Source organism: Equus quagga, chromosome 21, assembly GCF_021613505.1.
Source record: "Equus quagga isolate Etosha38 chromosome 21, UCLA_HA_Equagga_1.0, whole genome shotgun sequence".
Taxonomy (NCBI): Eukaryota; Metazoa; Chordata; class Mammalia; order Perissodactyla; family Equidae; genus Equus; species Equus quagga.
In genome coordinates, this window is record NC_060287.1 from 39,672,887 (window position 1) to 39,691,484 (window position 18,598).

The window sequence follows — 18,598 nt, forward strand, 5'->3', positions numbered from 1 at the left end:
CAATTTTTTGCTATAGCTACAAAATCAGTCTAGCCTTTAGCAAGTTGTTTGATTTGCAGTAAAGAATCAACACAAATATTCTCCATTTTAACACTTCTCTTTTTTTTTTTAATTTGCAGTTTATGGCTATTAAAGATAAAACCCATAACAGTCATAAAGAATATGTAAAGCTTTTCTCAAAACCATCCTTTTTGGAGAGTAAAATGGATTAAATCCAGGAATAATTGCTAATAACTTTAATCAGATTTACTGTTTATCTTAAACATTTTTTAATCTATAAGTTTCTAGTGAATTCCTAACGATAGCATTTTTCACCAGCACAATAGAAAATATTCAAGTTCTGATGCATCTTTAATATCAATAAGCCATGTTCCTTATATTTTCTTCTGGATTATCTTCTTTCACTGAGGGAAGGGGAGGTGAGAGGAGGGGAAGTGCGTGCAGCTTCCCCTCCACCGTGGAGAGAGGAGTCCTCTCAGAAGTCAGTAGGGACGTTATGTATATATTTTTATACTTTGTCTTACAACATCAGTATCCACAGAGGTATAAAGATTAATACAATGGATAACTATCTACTCACTACCTGGCTTAGAAAATAAAATGTTGCCAATTGAATTGTGTTATTTGAAATCAAAAGTTAACCCACAGTGAACCAAAGCTGACACTAAGTGAGTGAGTTTGGTGGCTCCAGCCGCCTCCTCTTCCACTTGGTTGCCCGGCATTCAGTCCCACTTACTAGAAAGCGTGTTTGTGTGTCACGGACCTGGGGTGCCACCTTCACCAGTTTACTTCTGAATGTGTTCTGTTCTCATTCTGGGCTCGGCATCTGTCACCTTGATCCTCAGTCCGTGACCCACGTGTGTTGCTTTGTGTGTTGAAGGCTCGCCCCACCTAATTGCTCGTTTGGATCAGAGTTTTCCTGACTGTTCGAACCTGTTTATTTTTCCGTATAAACTTTAGAATCGGCTTGTCTAGTTCCATTAAGAAAAGAAAAGTTGGAATTATAACTGGAACCAAGTTAAGCTTAAATCCCAGGGCTTTTGATAGCAAGTCTAATGGTCTTTTCAAACCTCAGTGCCTCCCAAGTTTGAGGCACTTCTTACTGTTTTAGGGGCATCTGAAAAATGAAGAGATTATGTGAATATTGCTGTCAAATAAAGCTTTTCTGTAATTGGCCATTCCTGGAATTTTATTCCTTATGGGATTTTTGATAGGGTTTTAATACTTATGTGTTCATAGTTCAGGCCATAAGAGGTGCTTTTCAGAGTGAAAGAGAAATGGTTACGTGAAATGCTCTAAAGTGCTTGTGTTTGCTGTTTTGCTTTGTTTTATAACCTTTGGTACAAGAGTTGGCATTTGTAGAAGCTGAAAATGTTGGCTTCTGCTCCGCAAGAGATTTCTGGCTTCCATTCTTAATGTGCACGCACCACCCACCACTGTGCACAGCCTGATTATTTCCTACCGTGAGACATTTTCCACGTCCCTTTTTAGAATTTAAATATGTAAGAGCAGGAAAACGGTGAGCTCTACGAATCAGGTGAACCCCCTTCAAGCTGGGCTTGTCTTGTGGCTCAGACTCACCGTCATTGCAAGCATGTTCCTCCTCGTCCCAAATGTCCAGGGAAGCTGTCTCAGCACCCCAGTCATTGATGTATTCTGTGTCTTCTGCCTACTTTTTAATTAAACGTTTTATTTTGAGATAATGTAGATTCACGTGTAGCTGTACGAAATAATACAGAGAGAACCCACGTTCATTTTACACAGTGCACTGTCACAACCAGGACGTCAACCTTGATACAGTCAAGATCCAGAACGTTCCATCACCCCCAGGATCCCTCCTGTTGTGCTTTTTAGCCACACCCACGCCCTCGCCTGGCAACCACTAATCCGTTCTCCATATCTGCAGTTTTCCCATTGTAAGAATGTTGTGTATAGGTGGACCGTACAGTAAGTAAGCTTTTGGGGTTGGCTTTTTTCACTCAGCCCAATTCCCTGGAGATGCATCTAGATTGTTCTGTGTCAATAGCTCGTTCCTTTTTATTGGCACGTAGTATTCGGCAGTGTGGATGGGCCACAGTTTGTTTAACCACTCACCTGGTCAGGGGCATCTGGGTTGTTTCTGGGTTGGGGCTATTATGAAGAAAGTTGCTATAAACATTCCTGTGCCCATTTTTTATGTGAATGTAAGTATTCATTTCTATGGGATAAATACCTATGTTTAGTTTTTAACAAACTAGCAAACCGTTTTCCAGAGTGGCTGCACCATTTTGCATCCCCACCAGCAGCATCTGAGAGATCCAGTTTTTCCGCATCCTCCGAGTGTTTGGGGTTGTCACTATTTTTATTTCAGCTGTTCTCATAGGTGTGTGGTGGCGTCTCATGTGGTTTTAAGTTGCATTTCCCTAATGGCTCATGATGTTGAGCATCTTTTCATGTGTTTCTTTCCGTCTGTGTGTCCTCTTCAGTGAGCTATCTCTTCATGTCTTCTGCCTATTTACTAATTGGACTGTTTGTTGTTTTACTGTTGAGTTTTGAGCATTCCTTATATATTCTGTTTGTTGGATATGTGATTTTTAAAATATTTTCTCCCGGTCTGTAGCTTATCTTTTCGTCGTCTTTAGCAGAGTGGAAGTTTTTAGTTTTGACTAGGTCCAGTTTATCAGTTTTCCTTTCAGGGGCCGCACTCATGGTGTCCAGTCTGCGGAACCGTTTGCCCAGCCCTGGGTCCCGAGGGTTCGCTCCTGCGATTTCCCTGAAGTGTTACGGTTTTACGTGTCACTTTTAAGCCCACAGTCCATTTCAAGTGAATCTTTGTGTAGGGCGTGAGGCTTGGCTGTGAAACAGGCCAGCACCGTTTGTTGACAGGCTCCCTCCACCATCGCCTTGCTCCTTGTCGTCCACCAGCTGGGCACGTTTGTGTGGGCCCGTCTCTGGGTTCTCCGTCTGTTCCCTGTGATCTGCCTGTTTACCCCTCGTAATACCATGCTGTCTCGATGGCTAAAGCTATAGAGTGAGCATTGAAATCAGTTAGACTGATTCCTCCTGCTTTCTTCTTCGTTTTCATGGTGGCTGCCTTAATGTTTCTCGGGTGATTCTGACATCTCTGGGTTGGCGTCAGTTGATTTTCTTTTCTCATTTAGTTTGAAGTCTTCCTGGCTCTCAGTGTGATGAGTGATTTTGTTATTGAAACCTGGACGTATTATGTTACGAGACTCTAAATCTTACTTAACGCTTCTGTTTCACTGACTTTCTCTCCCACCGCTGTTAGGACAAGGAAGAGGCCGCCCCTTATGGCCAGGCGGGGCTGTGGGTCCAGGTGCCCCACAAGGCCGCTGCTGACAACTCCCAGGGTGCTGCTCCTCCACGGCCTCCACTGACACCGCTGGGTCGGGGAGAAAGTGCTGACTCCGCTGGGCGTTCTCTGATACCCAGCAGGGAGGGAACGGGCACCTCCTTACCTCGTTGGCTCGTCACTGGTGGGGGTGGGAGTCCAGGCTCCCCCGTGTTCTCCCTGACTCTGCATTATGGGGTGGGCGGCACAGGGTCAGTGGAAATGAGAGTCGAGGCTCCCCCCTCATCCTTGCTGGCTGGGAGAGTGGGGTCTGGCTGTTCCTGCCTGTCAGTTCCCTGTCCTGCTGGGCTTTTCCTCTCCTGGTCCTTTGGCCAGAGAGAGCAGCTTTTGTTGGAATTTTCTTTGTCTCTGCCCGTTGGTGTTTCCAGGTTACCAGCTTCTTCAGCTCCACGTCTGGGATAACGATGCAAAAAGAAGGCCAGGGGACTCAGTGCCGTGTGGGTCCTCAGGTCCCTGGCTGGTCTTCCTTCTTCCGACCAGCCTTCAGAGCCTCCTTGGGTTTGCTTCACATGCATGTCCAGGGTTTTCAGGGTACTCAGTGGAGGAAAAGGACGTGCACTCCATTTCCCACCATTCAGGTCCTTCCTGCCTGTTTTAAAGCCAGGTTTCGACTTATAAGAACAGAGTGTTTTGGACGGTTTGTGCGTTGTTTCCAGGATTGATGGTTTGGGTTACTCAGAAGTCCTTGTGATTGCCTTCCTCACACAACTTCTGTGCTGTCCTACTGCCACCTGTGTCCCGTCTTCATGGTGTGCCCCACCTGACCTCTCCGCCAGGCTCGTTTAACTGTCGCGCCCATCTTCCCGACCTGAACCTCTAGGCAAGAGGCCCCACAGAGCACCTGCGCCTTCCCTCCCATTCTAGACCTCAAGGAAACTAGTTTTTATTAAAACTTTCCATAATGGAAATATTAAAACATATTGAGATACAGATTGCATAGTGAACCCCACGTGCCCGTCAGCCAGCATCAGCAATTACCAGCCGTGCACTGTCTGCTTTTCTCCCCACCACACAGGATTGGTTTGAACTAAGTCCCTGATATTATCATTCCATTTGTAAATGCTCAGTCTATGTCACTAAAAGAGAAGTGCTGTTTCCACACCTAAAATGATTAACAATAATCCCTTAATATAAGCACCTGTCCAGACAATATTTACATTGAAATTTCTCAATTGCAGAGTCTGTCTGATTTATTTTAGGTTTTTGCAGTATCTGGCACTGAGCTGTGCACATAATAGATTTTCAGAAAACATTATCTTGAAGTAATTAGTGAATATAAAATAATCATGCTTTTAAAACTGTCTGCAGCACTTTCTTGAATAAAGGATTCTAAACAGAAACTCATTTAACTTTTAGCAACAAATTTGCCAGATTTTCAGTGAGATTCAAAGTTATTAACAAATGTCGTGAAAACTCTGTATAGTTTAGATATATGGTATGTGAGAGAGATATATATAAGATATGTGCATTTTTTACCACATTTTAGTCCCCATTTTCCTAAAAGCAATGAATTTGCCTTTTTGTGGTTTATAATATGAATTTTATTTGTATACAAAGCAACGTGTGGCTACAAAACTTGCAAATCTTCTTTTTCCTCAATGGCAATTTGGTGGGATTCTTTATTGCAGATTATATATTAGTACAATCTTGCAAAGTATAGCCAAAATATTTAGAAAGAGGAAACTCTTCAATTTGTTGATAATTGAATAATTGGAGTAATTGTTCTTTGAGGATTTCCTGTGGTTTCTCCTGCCAACAAAATAATGTTATACATGGCTAAGAAATTAGATCAGATTTTAACCATTACATGCTTTTTAGTTTCATCTATGTGAGCTGCTATTCAAGATGAAAGAGTGGCGGTGAAGCAAAATACTGTGGGGTGTTTGTTCTTGCATTAAAGCTCTATTTTATAATCCAAACCAAAAGTCCACCCAGAGCAAAGATCAAATGGCAAATGCGTTAGAGTCCTGTCATTGCGTGTCCTAGTGTGGTGTGTCTTCAGTCCGTCCTACAGGAGAGGTCTTTCTAAGACATAAATGTCATCACCTTCTCCCAAATTCAGAGCTCTCCACGGCCTCCCACCCCGGGAATCCTCTGGAGAAGAGGTGGACGCATCAGAATGTTGTTTCCTGCTTGGCAGATCCAACTGTCCTTGTTTTATGACTTTTTTCTTTAGTTTGAAATAATATTGTAATCATTTCCATAGAGTAGACTTAGCTTCTATTTCTCATACAGTGAACACACTGAATGTTATTTTCTTGCTGTCTTTCAGACAGAAACAGTCTCCGCCAGTCAAGAAACCCTCAAAAGTATTTTGCCATGGATTTAGAAGACGAAGAAAACATGAGTAAGATCTAGGCCTATCGTAGCATGTGGTATCAAGTAGCTAAGTTTTCATTAAAAGTGTTTTTGTAAATTTAGTTAGTGAGACCAATTCGGGGAAAGTGACTTTCCCTGTGATATGGGCTCTTAACAGTGGCGTGTTTCTAACTTTTGATACGTTCTCTACAATAGGTATCAGCATTTACTGTGGACGTTTTCCTTACAGCCGCATGTCCAGATTCTTCATCCCTCGTTCTTGTCCTGGGCCGTCACGCGTGTATCTACCTGGATGTAGGACTCAGGCCTCTAGATGTGTAGGTCGTAAAGTGCAGGGTTTCATGCTAAGTCACCGTGTGCTCCTCATACTAACGGTCCAGATTTTCATCCGTGCAAATGTAAGACAGCCTCCGAGAAGGATTTAAACACCTGGTCATTGGGAGAATGGTGCATAAGTTTTTCCTTCACATACAGTGTGTTCTCCCTCCATTTTGAGGGAAGGGGGCTCACGTGAGGCTGTTGATCTTAAGTTTCCAAAGACTTTAATGAGCCTTTGGGCTGAGGTGGCCTGAAACTCACCCCTGGGTGCTCTCCCGTCAACGCTGTCTCTCTGTGGAGGGACGGAGAGCCTGGGGTAAGCCAGCTCCCCCCTCGCAGCCTGGTTCTCCAGGAAAAGTTCAATGATCATACTTCCCTCTGCTGTTTTATCTTTAATCCCAGAGAGCACTGCATCTGGATAAGGTGCAAATGCTCCCACAGAAGTTGGCAGCCTTTAGCAGAGCAATTATAAGAGGGACATCGTTTTTCTGATATATGTATATATGTACCTTCTTACTCGTCCCTGCTCGCTTGTTCCCAAGGAGGAACACAAGGATCTGAATGATGAGTGACGTTTTGTTGAGCGTGGTCATCGAAGGCTAGAACACAGTACAGTCCATTTCCCCGTGACTTCCCCCGGAACCGAGCAGCGAGGCCTTGGAGCCAGCTTGCCTCCACGTGTGGCCTGGAAGTCCATCCAGTGCACACTCCTGACCCGCAGGCTGCTCCATGAGGGTTGCTGTGGGGAGCAAGGAGCGGGCTGGTCTTTGTTACGAACCTCCCAGGAAGTGTTCTCTTGCGTCGAAGTCAGTCCCTGAGGGATGCAGGCCTAAAGGAATGTGGCCAGTTGCCGTTTCAGAACCCTGTGCCCTCCCTCCCACCGGACGAGCACGGCCCTGGCTGCCTGGCGGGAGCTCTCTGCAGGCTGGTGCCCCCATCAGAGCCGACTCTGGAGGTCGTTGTAGAACCCAGCCTTATGTTTTCACTGGCCACTTCCAGCTTTGCCCTGCAGTAGTCCACATGACGAGGGTGCCTGAGGTGTCCCCCACGCCTCCTTTTTGTTGGGGCTGTGGGCTGTCATTCGGGTCGTAGCTTACACGGCTCTCCCCAGACCGATCCTGCGGTAACCTCCCAGGACAAAGAGTCCTGCTGGATGACTTCTCGGGGGAGATAAATTGCTGGTGAAACTTTGAAATGCCAGCCCTGTATTTTCTATCATTTCAAAATCAACAAAAAATTTAATCATGATTAATATTCACATTTATGAAATAAAGTAGCACGATGTGTAAAGAGAGCATCTATCTAAGAAGAATTGTGATAGTGGGGGTCTCTCTCTAACTTTAATATTCTATGTTCCTGTCCATAGTAGCGTTTTTAATAAGACAGAATTTGAGAAGTATTTCAGTGCTTCTGAAGGAAGTAAGAACTTAGAATTTATGTGAACTACCCTGTAGAAAGTGTATTTTCCTTATAACCTCAGGATTAGTTGTCAGAGCAATACTGATGATTTTCATTTCTTAAAGGAAAGCATTTGGTTGTTTCAGAGGTTATAGATATTGCATTACATGCATGTCCCAATGTGTTTTAATGATGCGGTTTTCTCTGTTGATAATTCTGTTTAGCAGCAACGTCAGAATGCCAGCCGTCGCCCGGTGCCTGATGCTGTCGCTCACCTGTTAACCTCTGTTCTCTCTTGCTCTGCCCTCTTTAACCGTCTGCTTCCTTTGAGCACCGAAAGGAGTAACCTATCGAGCTTTTGCTGGAGGATGTTATAAATGAAAATTTAGTGTCCATTCCATCGGCTTTGTCAACTGGGCGAAGTGGTGTGTGTGTCAGGAGCACTTGGGAGAGCGGACGTGTGTAGAGGAAGCTTGTCAGCCTCCTAACCTCCCCACAGGCAGAATCAGCTTTCCCACGGGCGGTGCTTAAGCCAGGCTCGCTCTTTATGTCTGGGCCGCGTGACGACCGCCCGGGAGATTCGGGGACTTCAGCTATGGGGACGGGCAGCCCACGCCCCCGACCTTCTGTCCCATTGAGCCCTCCGTGGGTAGAGCTGATGAACGTTGCCACAGGTTTTTCAGTTTGCTAGCCTTGAGAATCTAGTCTCACGTTATGTGCTATAGACATAGACCCTGGGGCCACCATGTGGGGGGAACTTTAAAGTGGCTTACATTGCAAAAAATATTTTGATTCCTTAAAAGACTTACTGTGGATTTTCCAGAGCTAGTGGTGGGTCTTTAAATACAGTCGTGCCCACAGCATCGCAGAGCCCCTTGGCAGTTCCTCCTGCACTTCCTGCAGCAGGTGGCCTGTGAAACTAACCAGGAAAATAGAGAGCTGTTTCTTTTTCTCACTTTTAAAAACCTTGATAAACTTAAAGGGAAGAGTCAAGACTTTCTTATTCTCCTTTTGGAAATTAAAATTGTATTTATTTTGCCATGAACTTTTAGAGTTCTAAAATTATCCTTATTAATTTTACTTATAAACTACCTTTGAAAGGAAGCATAACCAAATTATTCTGTAAACCCGTCAAATATTTGTTTTAAAAAAAAGACAAAATTGCCTGCTTTGGTGAGGAAGTTAGAAGTTGTAACCTGCCTGCAGCTTCGATTTCGTATCGTGTCCTCATATATTTTTTTCTATCATGAAATGTATTAAGAATTCAGAGGTAAATCAATTCCCCATATATAATGAAAAAATTTTAAATGAATGCTAGAAGTGAAGCATTATCCTTCAAAAATAATTTCTAAAAGGCCAGGATATTTTTCATAATCACATAAGCAGTTTTCTAAGATTGATTTATGAACTAAATCAAATAACTGCATACATTGATTGAATATTCTAAACCTGAAAAACTAATGAACTTGTGAATGCATGTTTTAAATAATGTCCCCTCTCCTGGGAGAGGCTGCAGTTTCAAGCCCATAGTGAGTATAGCCTGAGAGTCATTGACATCGGAAAGGAGGAAGATGCTAAAATAAGATGTATATTTGTCAGTCCTGATATTAGACTTATTAATGTAAGGTCTTTCTGGATTAATTTATCATCCCACATTTAGTAAGCTTGAATAAAGTATTTCTGAATGCTTCTGAATATTCTTGTGGGAAAAAGTGTTTTAAAAATTCACCTTTTAATGCAAAAGCAGTTGGTGATGCCAACTAGAAAGGGGATTGGCCACCATTTAGCAAAACGCCAAATTACTCGTTTCAGTTTAGGCTGACAGCTCTTTGGTTAAATGTGTAGTTCTTCGTGTCTACAGCAAGGAATAAGATATATAAGCACACATCACTTAACCAGTTACAAAGAGAGATAAAGGAATCTATAAATTTTGCATTTACAAGATCCTGCAACGAAGGCGTTGTAAGTTACTCTTTCTGGGCACCGCAGGTTCAGGCAGCACAGATGTTAAGGAAAACTGCAATCTGGACAACGTGCCCCCCAAGGACGGCAGCACACCGGGGCCCGGCGAGGGCGCCCCGCTCTCCAATGGGGGCGGCGGTGCCAGCAGGAAGCGGCCCCTGGAGGAGGGCAGCAACGGCCACGCCAAGTTCCGCCTGAAGAAGAGACGGAGGACGCCGGGGCCCGCCCTGCCCAAGAACGCGCTGATGCAGCTGAACGAGATCAAGCCTGGCCTGCAGTACATGCTGCTGTCCCAGACGGGGCCCGTGCACGCGCCGCTGTTCGTCATGTCCGTGGAGGTGAATGGGCAGGTGTTTGAGGGCTCGGGCCCCACGAAGAAGAAGGCCAAGCTGCACGCCGCTGAGAAGGCCCTGCGGTCCTTTGTGCAGTTCCCCAACGCCTCCGAGGCCCACCTGGCCATGGGGAGGACCCTGTCCGCCAACACGGACTTCACGTCCGACCAGGCCGACTTCCCCGACACGCTCTTCAACGGCTTCGAGACCCCGGACAGGTCGGACGTGCCCTTCTACCTGGGTTCCAACGGTGATGACTCCTTCAGCTCCAGCGGGGACCTCAGCCTGTCGGCGTCCCCAGTGCCCGCGAGCCTGGTGCAGCCTCCCCTCCCGGTCCCACCGCCCTTCCCACCCCCGAGCGGGAAGAACCCCGTGATGATCTTGAACGAGCTGCGCCCAGGACTGAAGTACGACTTCCTCTCAGAGAGCGGGGAGAGCCACGCCAAGAACTTTGTCATGTCCGTGGTCGTGGACGGGCAGTTCTTTGAAGGCTCGGGGAGGAACAAAAAGCTGGCCAAGGCCCGGGCCGCGCAGTCTGCCCTGGCAACCATTTTCAATTTGCACTTGGACCAGACGCCGTCTCGCCAGCCCATCCCCAGCGAAGGCCTCCAGTTGCACTTACCACAGGTGAGGATGCACACGGTCGCCTTACCGTGGGGTCACATCCCCATGACGCTCTTAGACGGGGCTTGGTTTCCATTGTCACTGCTGACTTCCGATCTTACGTCACTGTTGTCACATGAATAGTTACCCTACCTCTGGCTCCAGGCAGCCTTTCCTGTTTGTGCTGGTCAGGTGGTCACTGGGAAGCCCGTCCATGGCCATCACACGCAGGGTGGGGACACCTGAGGCCCGGGCCCCGGAGCAGTGCTGTCAGTGCTCTCTGTGCTGACCCTCACTCCACACGGCGGTCCACGGTTCCCTTCCCGTGTAGCCCGCCCGTACCATGACAGTGACCCACATCCCACGTCCCGGAGCAGCCTTGGTCAGAGGAGAGGGGAGGGTGGACTGGAGCACTGGGGCCTCACCCCAGCTCAGCGGTGTTTCCCCTCAAAGTCTCGTCTGGGGATCCTGGCACAAGATAAGGGAGGCTGGCTGGTCAGCCGCCGAAACCTGAATCTGGTCAGGGGGTCAGGGCCTCGTGGCTCCAGCAAGACTGGCTGTGGCTGCATTCCTGAGGCTGAGGAGCGTGTCCAAGCAGAGTGGCACGTGTCAGGGAGGGGAGGGGCATGAGGGGCCTTCAGCTTGCTCCGGGGTCCACTGTGTGCCTGGGAGTCTCTGTACCTGCAGTTTCCCACGTGGGATCCTTGCCTGCTTCCCCCTGCCGGGCCAGAGGCAGGCGGCCACTCTTTAGTGTGACCTTGGACAACTTCCCTCCGTGAAATCAGGGTGGAGAGAGAGGGAATCTCAGGATGGGCTCAGATTGGCTCACGTGGAAGAGGAGTGAAGGAGAGATAGCGTGGCTGTCATCTCCAGATCCTAGAGCTTTGATTGTGTGTTGCTTCTTTTCTTGGAAATCCAAAAACCTTCTAGTCTATTGTAAAAGTTATTCTTTTAGGGAGAAAAACCTGGCCTTCTTCTCAGTTTATTCCTTTTTGTCAAAATATTGTTGAATTTGAAGATAAAACATATCCTGGTTTGATCAGAACACCAGAAGCCTCCGAGTGGGGGGTGGCCACCTGTGTCCTCCCAGAAGGGTCCAGCAGGGCTGCGGCCCCTCTTGTGCTGCTGGGGACAGTGAGAGGAGCCTCTGTGCACTGTCACCTCGCCTGAGATGCCGTGGTTCTCAGTTTTGAAAGAAGGAAATTTATTTTATTTTGCCTAAAGCAACCAAATACAATATCAGTATAAAGTAATACATTCAAAGCATTTTACTGATTTTTTTTTACTAACCTAATAATTGCTTCCTATAATAACCTCTTGTCGACATTATTCATAAGAACTTTAGTCCATTTATAATTTTACAAACCGGTGGCACTGGTTCCCAAGTGATTTTTTATTTTCAGTTTTAGCATTTGCTAAAATATTTCGGCCTGAGTTCAAAATAGCATCGGATGTGACCTGTCTTCCCTTAGCGCCAACAGAGTTGTGAGTGAGATGATCGGAATCAGATCGAATGCTGTGAATCCCAGATGCCCGAGTTTCTAGGTGTAGATGGGTAACGCCGGGGAGAGGAGGGAGACGGAGGTCTGTGTGTGCACGTGTACACATGTGTGCGTGTGTGTGCATGCATGTGTGTGTCAGCACTTGCAGCCCACTCCCCAGGCCTGGCCCTGTGACTTCAGTGTGGAGCAGTGACCAGAGCTCCTTGGTTGAGGGGCCGTGTGGAGCCTGGCTGGGAAGGGATGTCTGTTGGAATTCAGCATAAGGGGAGGGGTGGGTGGGCAGGGGCCGTCTCAGCCCCACCCCATGCCGCTTGCCCTCGTTCTGCAAGTGCCGAGCAGCAGTTTCTGGACCTCTGTGGTCCAGGGCCAGCGAGGCCTGGGAGGGGGAGCTGTGTCTGCCCCACGTCTGCTCACAGTGGCCCCCACCACGGTGTCTCCCGAGCCCCCATTGTAGCTCAGGATGTAACCACGTCTTCCTTGGGGGACCTAGGGGTGGCCTTTGCAGAATCAGTCCCTGCAGCTTTTATTTTTGGGCTCCATTGTCTCCCCACTGGAAACTTCCAGATGTACATTTCAGGATGGTGGAAACCCTCACCGTTTTCCTAGAGTAACCCTTACAGGACTTGGTTGCCTTCATGCTGTTCACAGTGACATTTGAGGCTTTAAAACTCAGATGACGCAGCCATATGATGAGCACAAGCCCTCTGTCAGCAGTGAGTTCTGCCCCTCACCGGGCGTCAGCAGCCCAGAGCCGGCCTCTCAGCTTCTGAGTGTCCTTCAGGAAGTGGGCAGCCTGGGGCTGGGCGGGGCTTGACTTTTGACAGCATATTACTGTTGTTGTTATATCTGCCCCTAAAGTTTAGAGGGAGAGCCTCATTGCCCATGGGAATGAGATAGTGATCTGTTTAGGGGATGGAAGAGCCATCCAGGGGGCCAGACGCTGCCTCTGGCAGGTAAGTGTCAGCGTGAGTGCCCGACCTCCACCAGGGCGTCTCTGAGCTCCGGGGATAAGCTCATTGGCTTCTCTGGGAAGCTGGAGATGCGCCTGACCTTAGTGAGGCGGGAACTTCTACTTCCTCTGCTTGTCCTCACCCCCTCCTCTTATTTTCCTTCTGTATCATTGGGACGTGTTTTATCTTTGATGCTCCGGCCGCTGTGCTGGTCCTGCATCCTGTGTTTCTGTCTGCAGCCTCACTCCCTTTCCTGGGCTCGCCCCCGGGGCATCGATGCCTCTGTCAGGGGCGCAGAGTGAGGGCCATGGCCCCCGAGTCTGGATCTTCTGCCCACGTTCCAGGTGTCTGGTCCAGAGCACTGTCTTCCAGGGCTCGTTGGTGTTTGCTGGTGCAGTGACAGGAGGAGAACTTCCTGACAACTATGTTTTTCCCCAATAAGTCATCATTTAGGATGAGTGACTTTTCTGTTCATTTTGGGAGTATGTTATTAGGGGCCAACCTGGAGACACTGTATTTGGCTGTTTGTCATGACGAGTGTGAGACTGGTGGGACGTCGGTCTGACATGGCTCCTTGCACACGTCTCCCGTGAGGCATTGTTTCCAGAGCACTGTGGAGTCGTTATATCTGAGGGGGATCATAAGACTGTGTCCAGACTCCAGCGTCTATGTCTGCCCCTGAGAAGCGCCCCCTTCCGTCTAGGTGGCTGTCTGGGCTGGTGACACGCCGATCGAATGTTCCAAACATCACCTTCAACACCTTCGCTTGGAGTGTAGCCTTTCGTACGTTCTGACATCATTTGGTCTCAGTGATGAATGCCCTGTCACGCTCTAATCAGCGCGAGTTTCTGAAAGAGAGGCTGAGCCAGGCTACTCTGTTTTAGATGTTGACACGACTGAGAGACACGTCTGATGGGCGTCTCTGAGAGGGAGGTGCTGTGCAGAGCGCACTGGTTCTCCAGGCTCCCCCTCTCTGTCTGTGATGTGGCGTGTCACACCGAGGGCGTGCTCCCCAGACCTGCCAGCCCCTGAGCTGACCGGGCAGCACCTCCTGGGGTCGGGAAGAGGAGCACCCTCACTTCCTCCAAAAGCCCCGTCACTCGAGGGAGTGTGGCCATGGGCCACTCGGGAGGGCCCCTGGGAGACACCGAGCAGTGGGAGTGGGAGGCAGGTGACCCCCGGGGGCACTCTCCCGGCTCTACGGAGGGCAGGCTGGTGCTGTCAGGACCGGAGGGATGGCACGGGTGTGCCTCCCGCTGCAGGAGCTCTGGCCCTTGTGGCCGGGCACTGGACCATCCCTGACCTCGACTCCCAGCCAGAGGATGCCAGCCAGAGCCCCACATGCTCCTTGGGCGGCTGTTTCCGAGGAATATTTTGGAGGAAAAAAATCCACACATGCGCACATGCACACACATGTACATACACACGTCTGCCAGATTTACCTGTGTGATTTCCAGAAGAGAAGCCATCTCTCTCGACACTGAGACAGGGAGCACATGTTGACATTCACGGCAGGCGCGGGCTGCGCCCCTAACCCGCTGCTGTGGTCCTCAGGTGTTAGCGGATGCTGTGGCCCGCCTGGTTCTGGATAAGTTTGGTGACCTGACGGACAACTTCTCCTCCCCTCACGCGCGCAGGAAAGTTCTTGCCGGAGTCGTCATGACAACAGGTAAATGGGTTGACCTGTAAAAATCTCTGTGATGCTAACAGGTCATTTCTTTCCTTCTGCAAAATGTCTACCATATGCAGACTTAGGAACTTCGCTTACAAACATTTTTTCCCTAAATGTACATCTTTTTAACCTAAGTTATTTTCATTTGGAGAAAGCAAACCATACTGATATTCGATTCCTATAATCTTATGTGAATGGTCTTGATCTACTCTGGAAAACTGTGCTGTTTAATTCTCACTTCATTTGAAAGTAGGACATATCTGATTTATCGATTAATGTTAATGCTGCCAGATAAGTTTCTGTGTGACTTTATGGGGGCAAGGGGAAGCCCTAAGAAGACTAGAAACCCCGTGGGGAAGAGCACACTTTGGGATGGCAGAAGAAATGGTTCGGCAGTGACAGATCCCTAACCAGCACACTGGGGATGACTTCCTGCTTCCCTGGGTGTGTGAGGCCGTTTCTCCAGCCTCTTGAGTACTTCGTTATTAATTTCAGGATCAATTACCAGATCCGTTAGTCTACCTTTCCTCCCTGTATCCACTGGGGGACGTTCAAGAAAAGACTATTGCATTCCGGATGGAATAGCTTTCTTAAGTTTAGAATCTTTACGCTAAGTGGTGAGAAGGGTGAATTCCCAGAAATGTGGCAAAGCGAGTCCTCCGTAGCAGGCTGTTTGCAGTGCGTCAGCCTGTGCAGGCGGGAATTAGGCGGTGAGGGTGCGTGAAGAGTTGCTGAGCAGTTCACTGGCCCCTCAGAAGTCAAGTCCCTGAGCATGCCTGCAAACCCTGGGAGCACAGTCAGGCGCACGTCGCTGGAAATTACAAGGAGTAATTTCTCTTTTGTTTTTCAGGCACGGATGTTAAAGATGCCAAAGTGATAAGTATTTCAACAGGAACAAAATGTATTAATGGCGAATACATGAGTGATCGTGGCCTTGCATTGAACGACTGCCATGCAGAAATAATATCTCGAAGATCCTTGCTTAGATTTCTTTATACACAACTTGAGCTTTACTTAAAGTAAGTTTAGAAGTAAATAAGTAAAAGAAGCTTTTTAAAAAAAATATTCCCTTCCTGTCAGAAAATATTGAGAAACCTTTTATTGTTTGGTAATCACTGAAAAACCCTCAAAATAGTAAGTTTATCAGTAACAATGGGGTTGGTTCCCATTTTCCCATGATGCTCAAGCGACAAGATAAGAGTTGGCTAAATTATAAGACACACACATACGTGTGTACATATGCATAACGTAGTCGTGGATTCAAAGTCTGTGTTCAAGATGGTGTGCTCTTGTCGTATGCAATATGAATATAAATAGAACTGAGCTGCCTGGTAAAAATGGTCCTTTTTATTCTGGTCACTGTGCCTGAGAAGAACATCATGTTTCTAGACCACTTGTCTTCACAAAGCCGTTTCTCACGCACGGTCCTTCTGCTCTAAAGTCATAAATGAAGAGAAGGAAGGGTTACTCGCATCTCCATGACACGGCCGTTATTAAGTGGACAAGAACGATGTTAATTATCCTAATCACGTAGAATAAATGTTGCGGTTCAAGCTTATCTTGACCCTGTTGAAAATACTGGCCTTTGAAAACCCGTGTGGACTATGACCGACTAAATTTTGACAAACGTGTACAGCTTTTACGTTTATTTTTGCAACTTGTTTCCTTTCAGTAACAAAGATGATCAAAAGAGGTCCATCTTTCAGAAATCCGAGCGAGGGGGGTTTAGGCTGAAGGAGAATGTGCAGTTCCATCTCTACATCAGCACGTCTCCCTGTGGAGACGCCAGGATTTTCTCGCCGCACGAGCCGATCCTGGAAGGTAGGAGACCAGGTTTCCAACAGGCGACGGTTTCTTGAGAAAATTCCTGAGTGTGCAGTGACAGATGAAACAGTAAACCTGCAGGATATCCTGTGTTTCTTTTTCCTTGAATTTCAGCCTCGAATGTGGATCTGATAGAAATATATAAAAGCATGAGATTTTTCTTCTCGATTAATCATTTAATTACAAAATTTTAATGAATGGAAAATGTTGATTCAAATAAACTGAGTAATTAGAATAGAGTGAGGATATTAGATCTGAATTTTTTCCTGGACGTATTTAAATTTGGATGATATTTATCTCTAAATCAGAGAGGTACGTCCTCGTCCGTGTCTCTGATAACCTGTAATATAATAGATGTGTGACTGAAGTATTTGACATCTCAGAAGCGGGAACAGACTGATGACAAGGCAGACCCCTTTGCTGTCACATTTTGCTCCATCCTTCTGTGCATATGGCTTAGTGCTTCTGTTTATAGTAACTTGTACCCACATCCCTTCTCCCAAGCTTGAGCATTATTTATTCCAAATAAAATGTTCGATTAGATTATTTTCCTTGATTTCAAAAGCAACGCATCCCCACTGTGGAAAATTGCTGAATGTTTTTAAAATATCAGAAAGGAAATTTAAATCATCCATATTTCTATAACCCAGAGACAAACTCTGGACATTTGTGCACGCTTCCTATGGATTTCCCTCCATGTCCCTATAGGTTTATTTTTGAAAATCTAAAAATACAAGGAAAAAATATAACAAACACCCAAATATCCATCACCTAGAGTTAGCAAATTAGCATCTTGTTTTGTTTGCTTCGGCTCATTTTTAATAATAGAAATAAACCATTTTGGTTAAAATGGAAGCCCTGTTTCTCCCCGGCCCCTAAGGAGACAGTTTCTCGAATTTGGTTTGTGTTAATCCTTCCTGTCCAATGTTACTGCTTCTGTTGTACGTACATCTGACGCATGTAGAATAAACAGATGCACATGTAGGCACAAACAATGCGTTACATTTATAGGGGGTTGTTAGATGTGCTTCTCAGTGAGTTAAATAGATGGTTTCCTGCCTGAGGGTCCTTCACCTGTTTTCTCTTGTAGAACCAGCAGACAGACACCCGAACCGTAAAGCCAGAGGGCAGCTGCGGACAAAAATAGAGTCTGGCGAGGGGACGATCCCAGTCCGGTCGAACGCGAGCATCCAGACGTGGGACGGGGTCCTGCAGGGGGAGAGGCTGCTCACCATGTCCTGCAGCGACAAGATGGCGCGGTAAGGCCCGGCCCCTGAACACCGCCTCGCTCACGCGGGCTCCACTCCTGTTCTTCAGAAACCGTTGGGTTTTGTCCCATCTCCTCTCCAAGTGCTCCACAGCGTCTCTGAAGGACGTGGGTTCTAACCAGTGTTGCAGGGCCGCTTGAGGGGTGAGCTGGGGCCTTGACACGGGAGGCCCCGGCTTCCTGCACCGCTGTCCTTCAAAACACACACCTCAGCTTTCTGTACATTTTTATATATGGGCGTCTAGGGTGAGCTGTTGTATTTCATGTGCTACAGACTGGGGCGTTTGACACGATTTGCTCCAGAGAAAACAAAGAGTTTCCTGCTTTCATGGTCACAGTTCAGTTAACATTTTGGGAAATTAATATTTGCGTTTTAAAACCAATGTGGTCTGTGATCCATTTTGAGTTAATTTTTGTGAAGAGTGTAAGGTCTGTGTCTGGGTTCATTTTTTCACGTGCGGATGTCCAGTTGTTCCAGCATCATTTATTGAAATGACTGTCTTTGTCCTGTTGTACTATCTGTGTGCCTTTGTACTATCTGTATATAGTTGACTGTATCTGTGCGGGTCTATTTCTAGGCTTTCTGTTCTCTGTTCTCTTCCATTGATCTATTTGTCTGTTGTTTTGCAAGACCACACTGTCTTGATTACTTTTCGGGTTCTGGACCCAATGCCACCGTGTATGTGACAAGGGGGATTTCCCCACACATCCAACAAGCAAGTCTCAGCCACCAGCTGGGTATCCTGCAATTCAACTCAATTCTGACACTGTCTACCCAGAGTTAGTGCCAGATCCTACAGGGTAAAGGCTCAGTCCCACAGGCCCCCCACCCCCACTTCAGATGATAAAAGTCCAGGTTGTCACCTGTGCTTCTGGCCGACCGACTGTAGATCAGAGGTTCCCATGACCCCCTCCTTAGGTTCGATTACTTTGCTAGAGCAGCTCACAGACCCCAGAGAAACATTTTACTTACTAGATCACTGGTTTAGTATAAAAGGACATAACTCAGGAACAGCCAGATAAAAGAGACGCATAGGGCAGGGGATGTGGGAAGGGCACGGAGCTTCCACGCCCTGTCCAGGTGCACCGCTCTGGTGCA

The 18,598-nt window shown here is 47.2% G+C and overlaps 1 protein-coding gene across 8 annotated transcripts in view; it reads left to right on the plus strand.

The window, feature by feature from the left end:
• The window catches only part of ADARB1 (adenosine deaminase RNA specific B1), a 133,107-nt gene that overhangs the window by 80,535 nt on the left and 33,974 nt on the right, over positions 1-18,598 (plus strand). For 7 of the 8 annotated variants that reach the window (XM_046647996.1, XM_046647993.1, XM_046647994.1 and 4 more), the window contains 6 exons: positions 5,625-5,699; positions 9,377-10,308; positions 14,291-14,405; positions 15,259-15,427; positions 16,081-16,229; positions 17,323-17,491. In XM_046647996.1, coding sequence (XP_046503952.1) covers positions 5,672-5,699; positions 9,377-10,308; positions 14,291-14,405; positions 15,259-15,427; positions 16,081-16,229; positions 17,323-17,491 — 1,562 coding nt within the window. In that variant the 5' untranslated portion in view covers positions 5,625-5,671. The remainder of the gene's footprint in view (positions 1-5,624; positions 5,700-9,376; positions 10,309-14,290; positions 14,406-15,258; positions 15,428-16,080; positions 16,230-17,322; positions 17,492-18,598) is intronic. The other variant, XM_046647999.1, reaches the window with a different exon arrangement.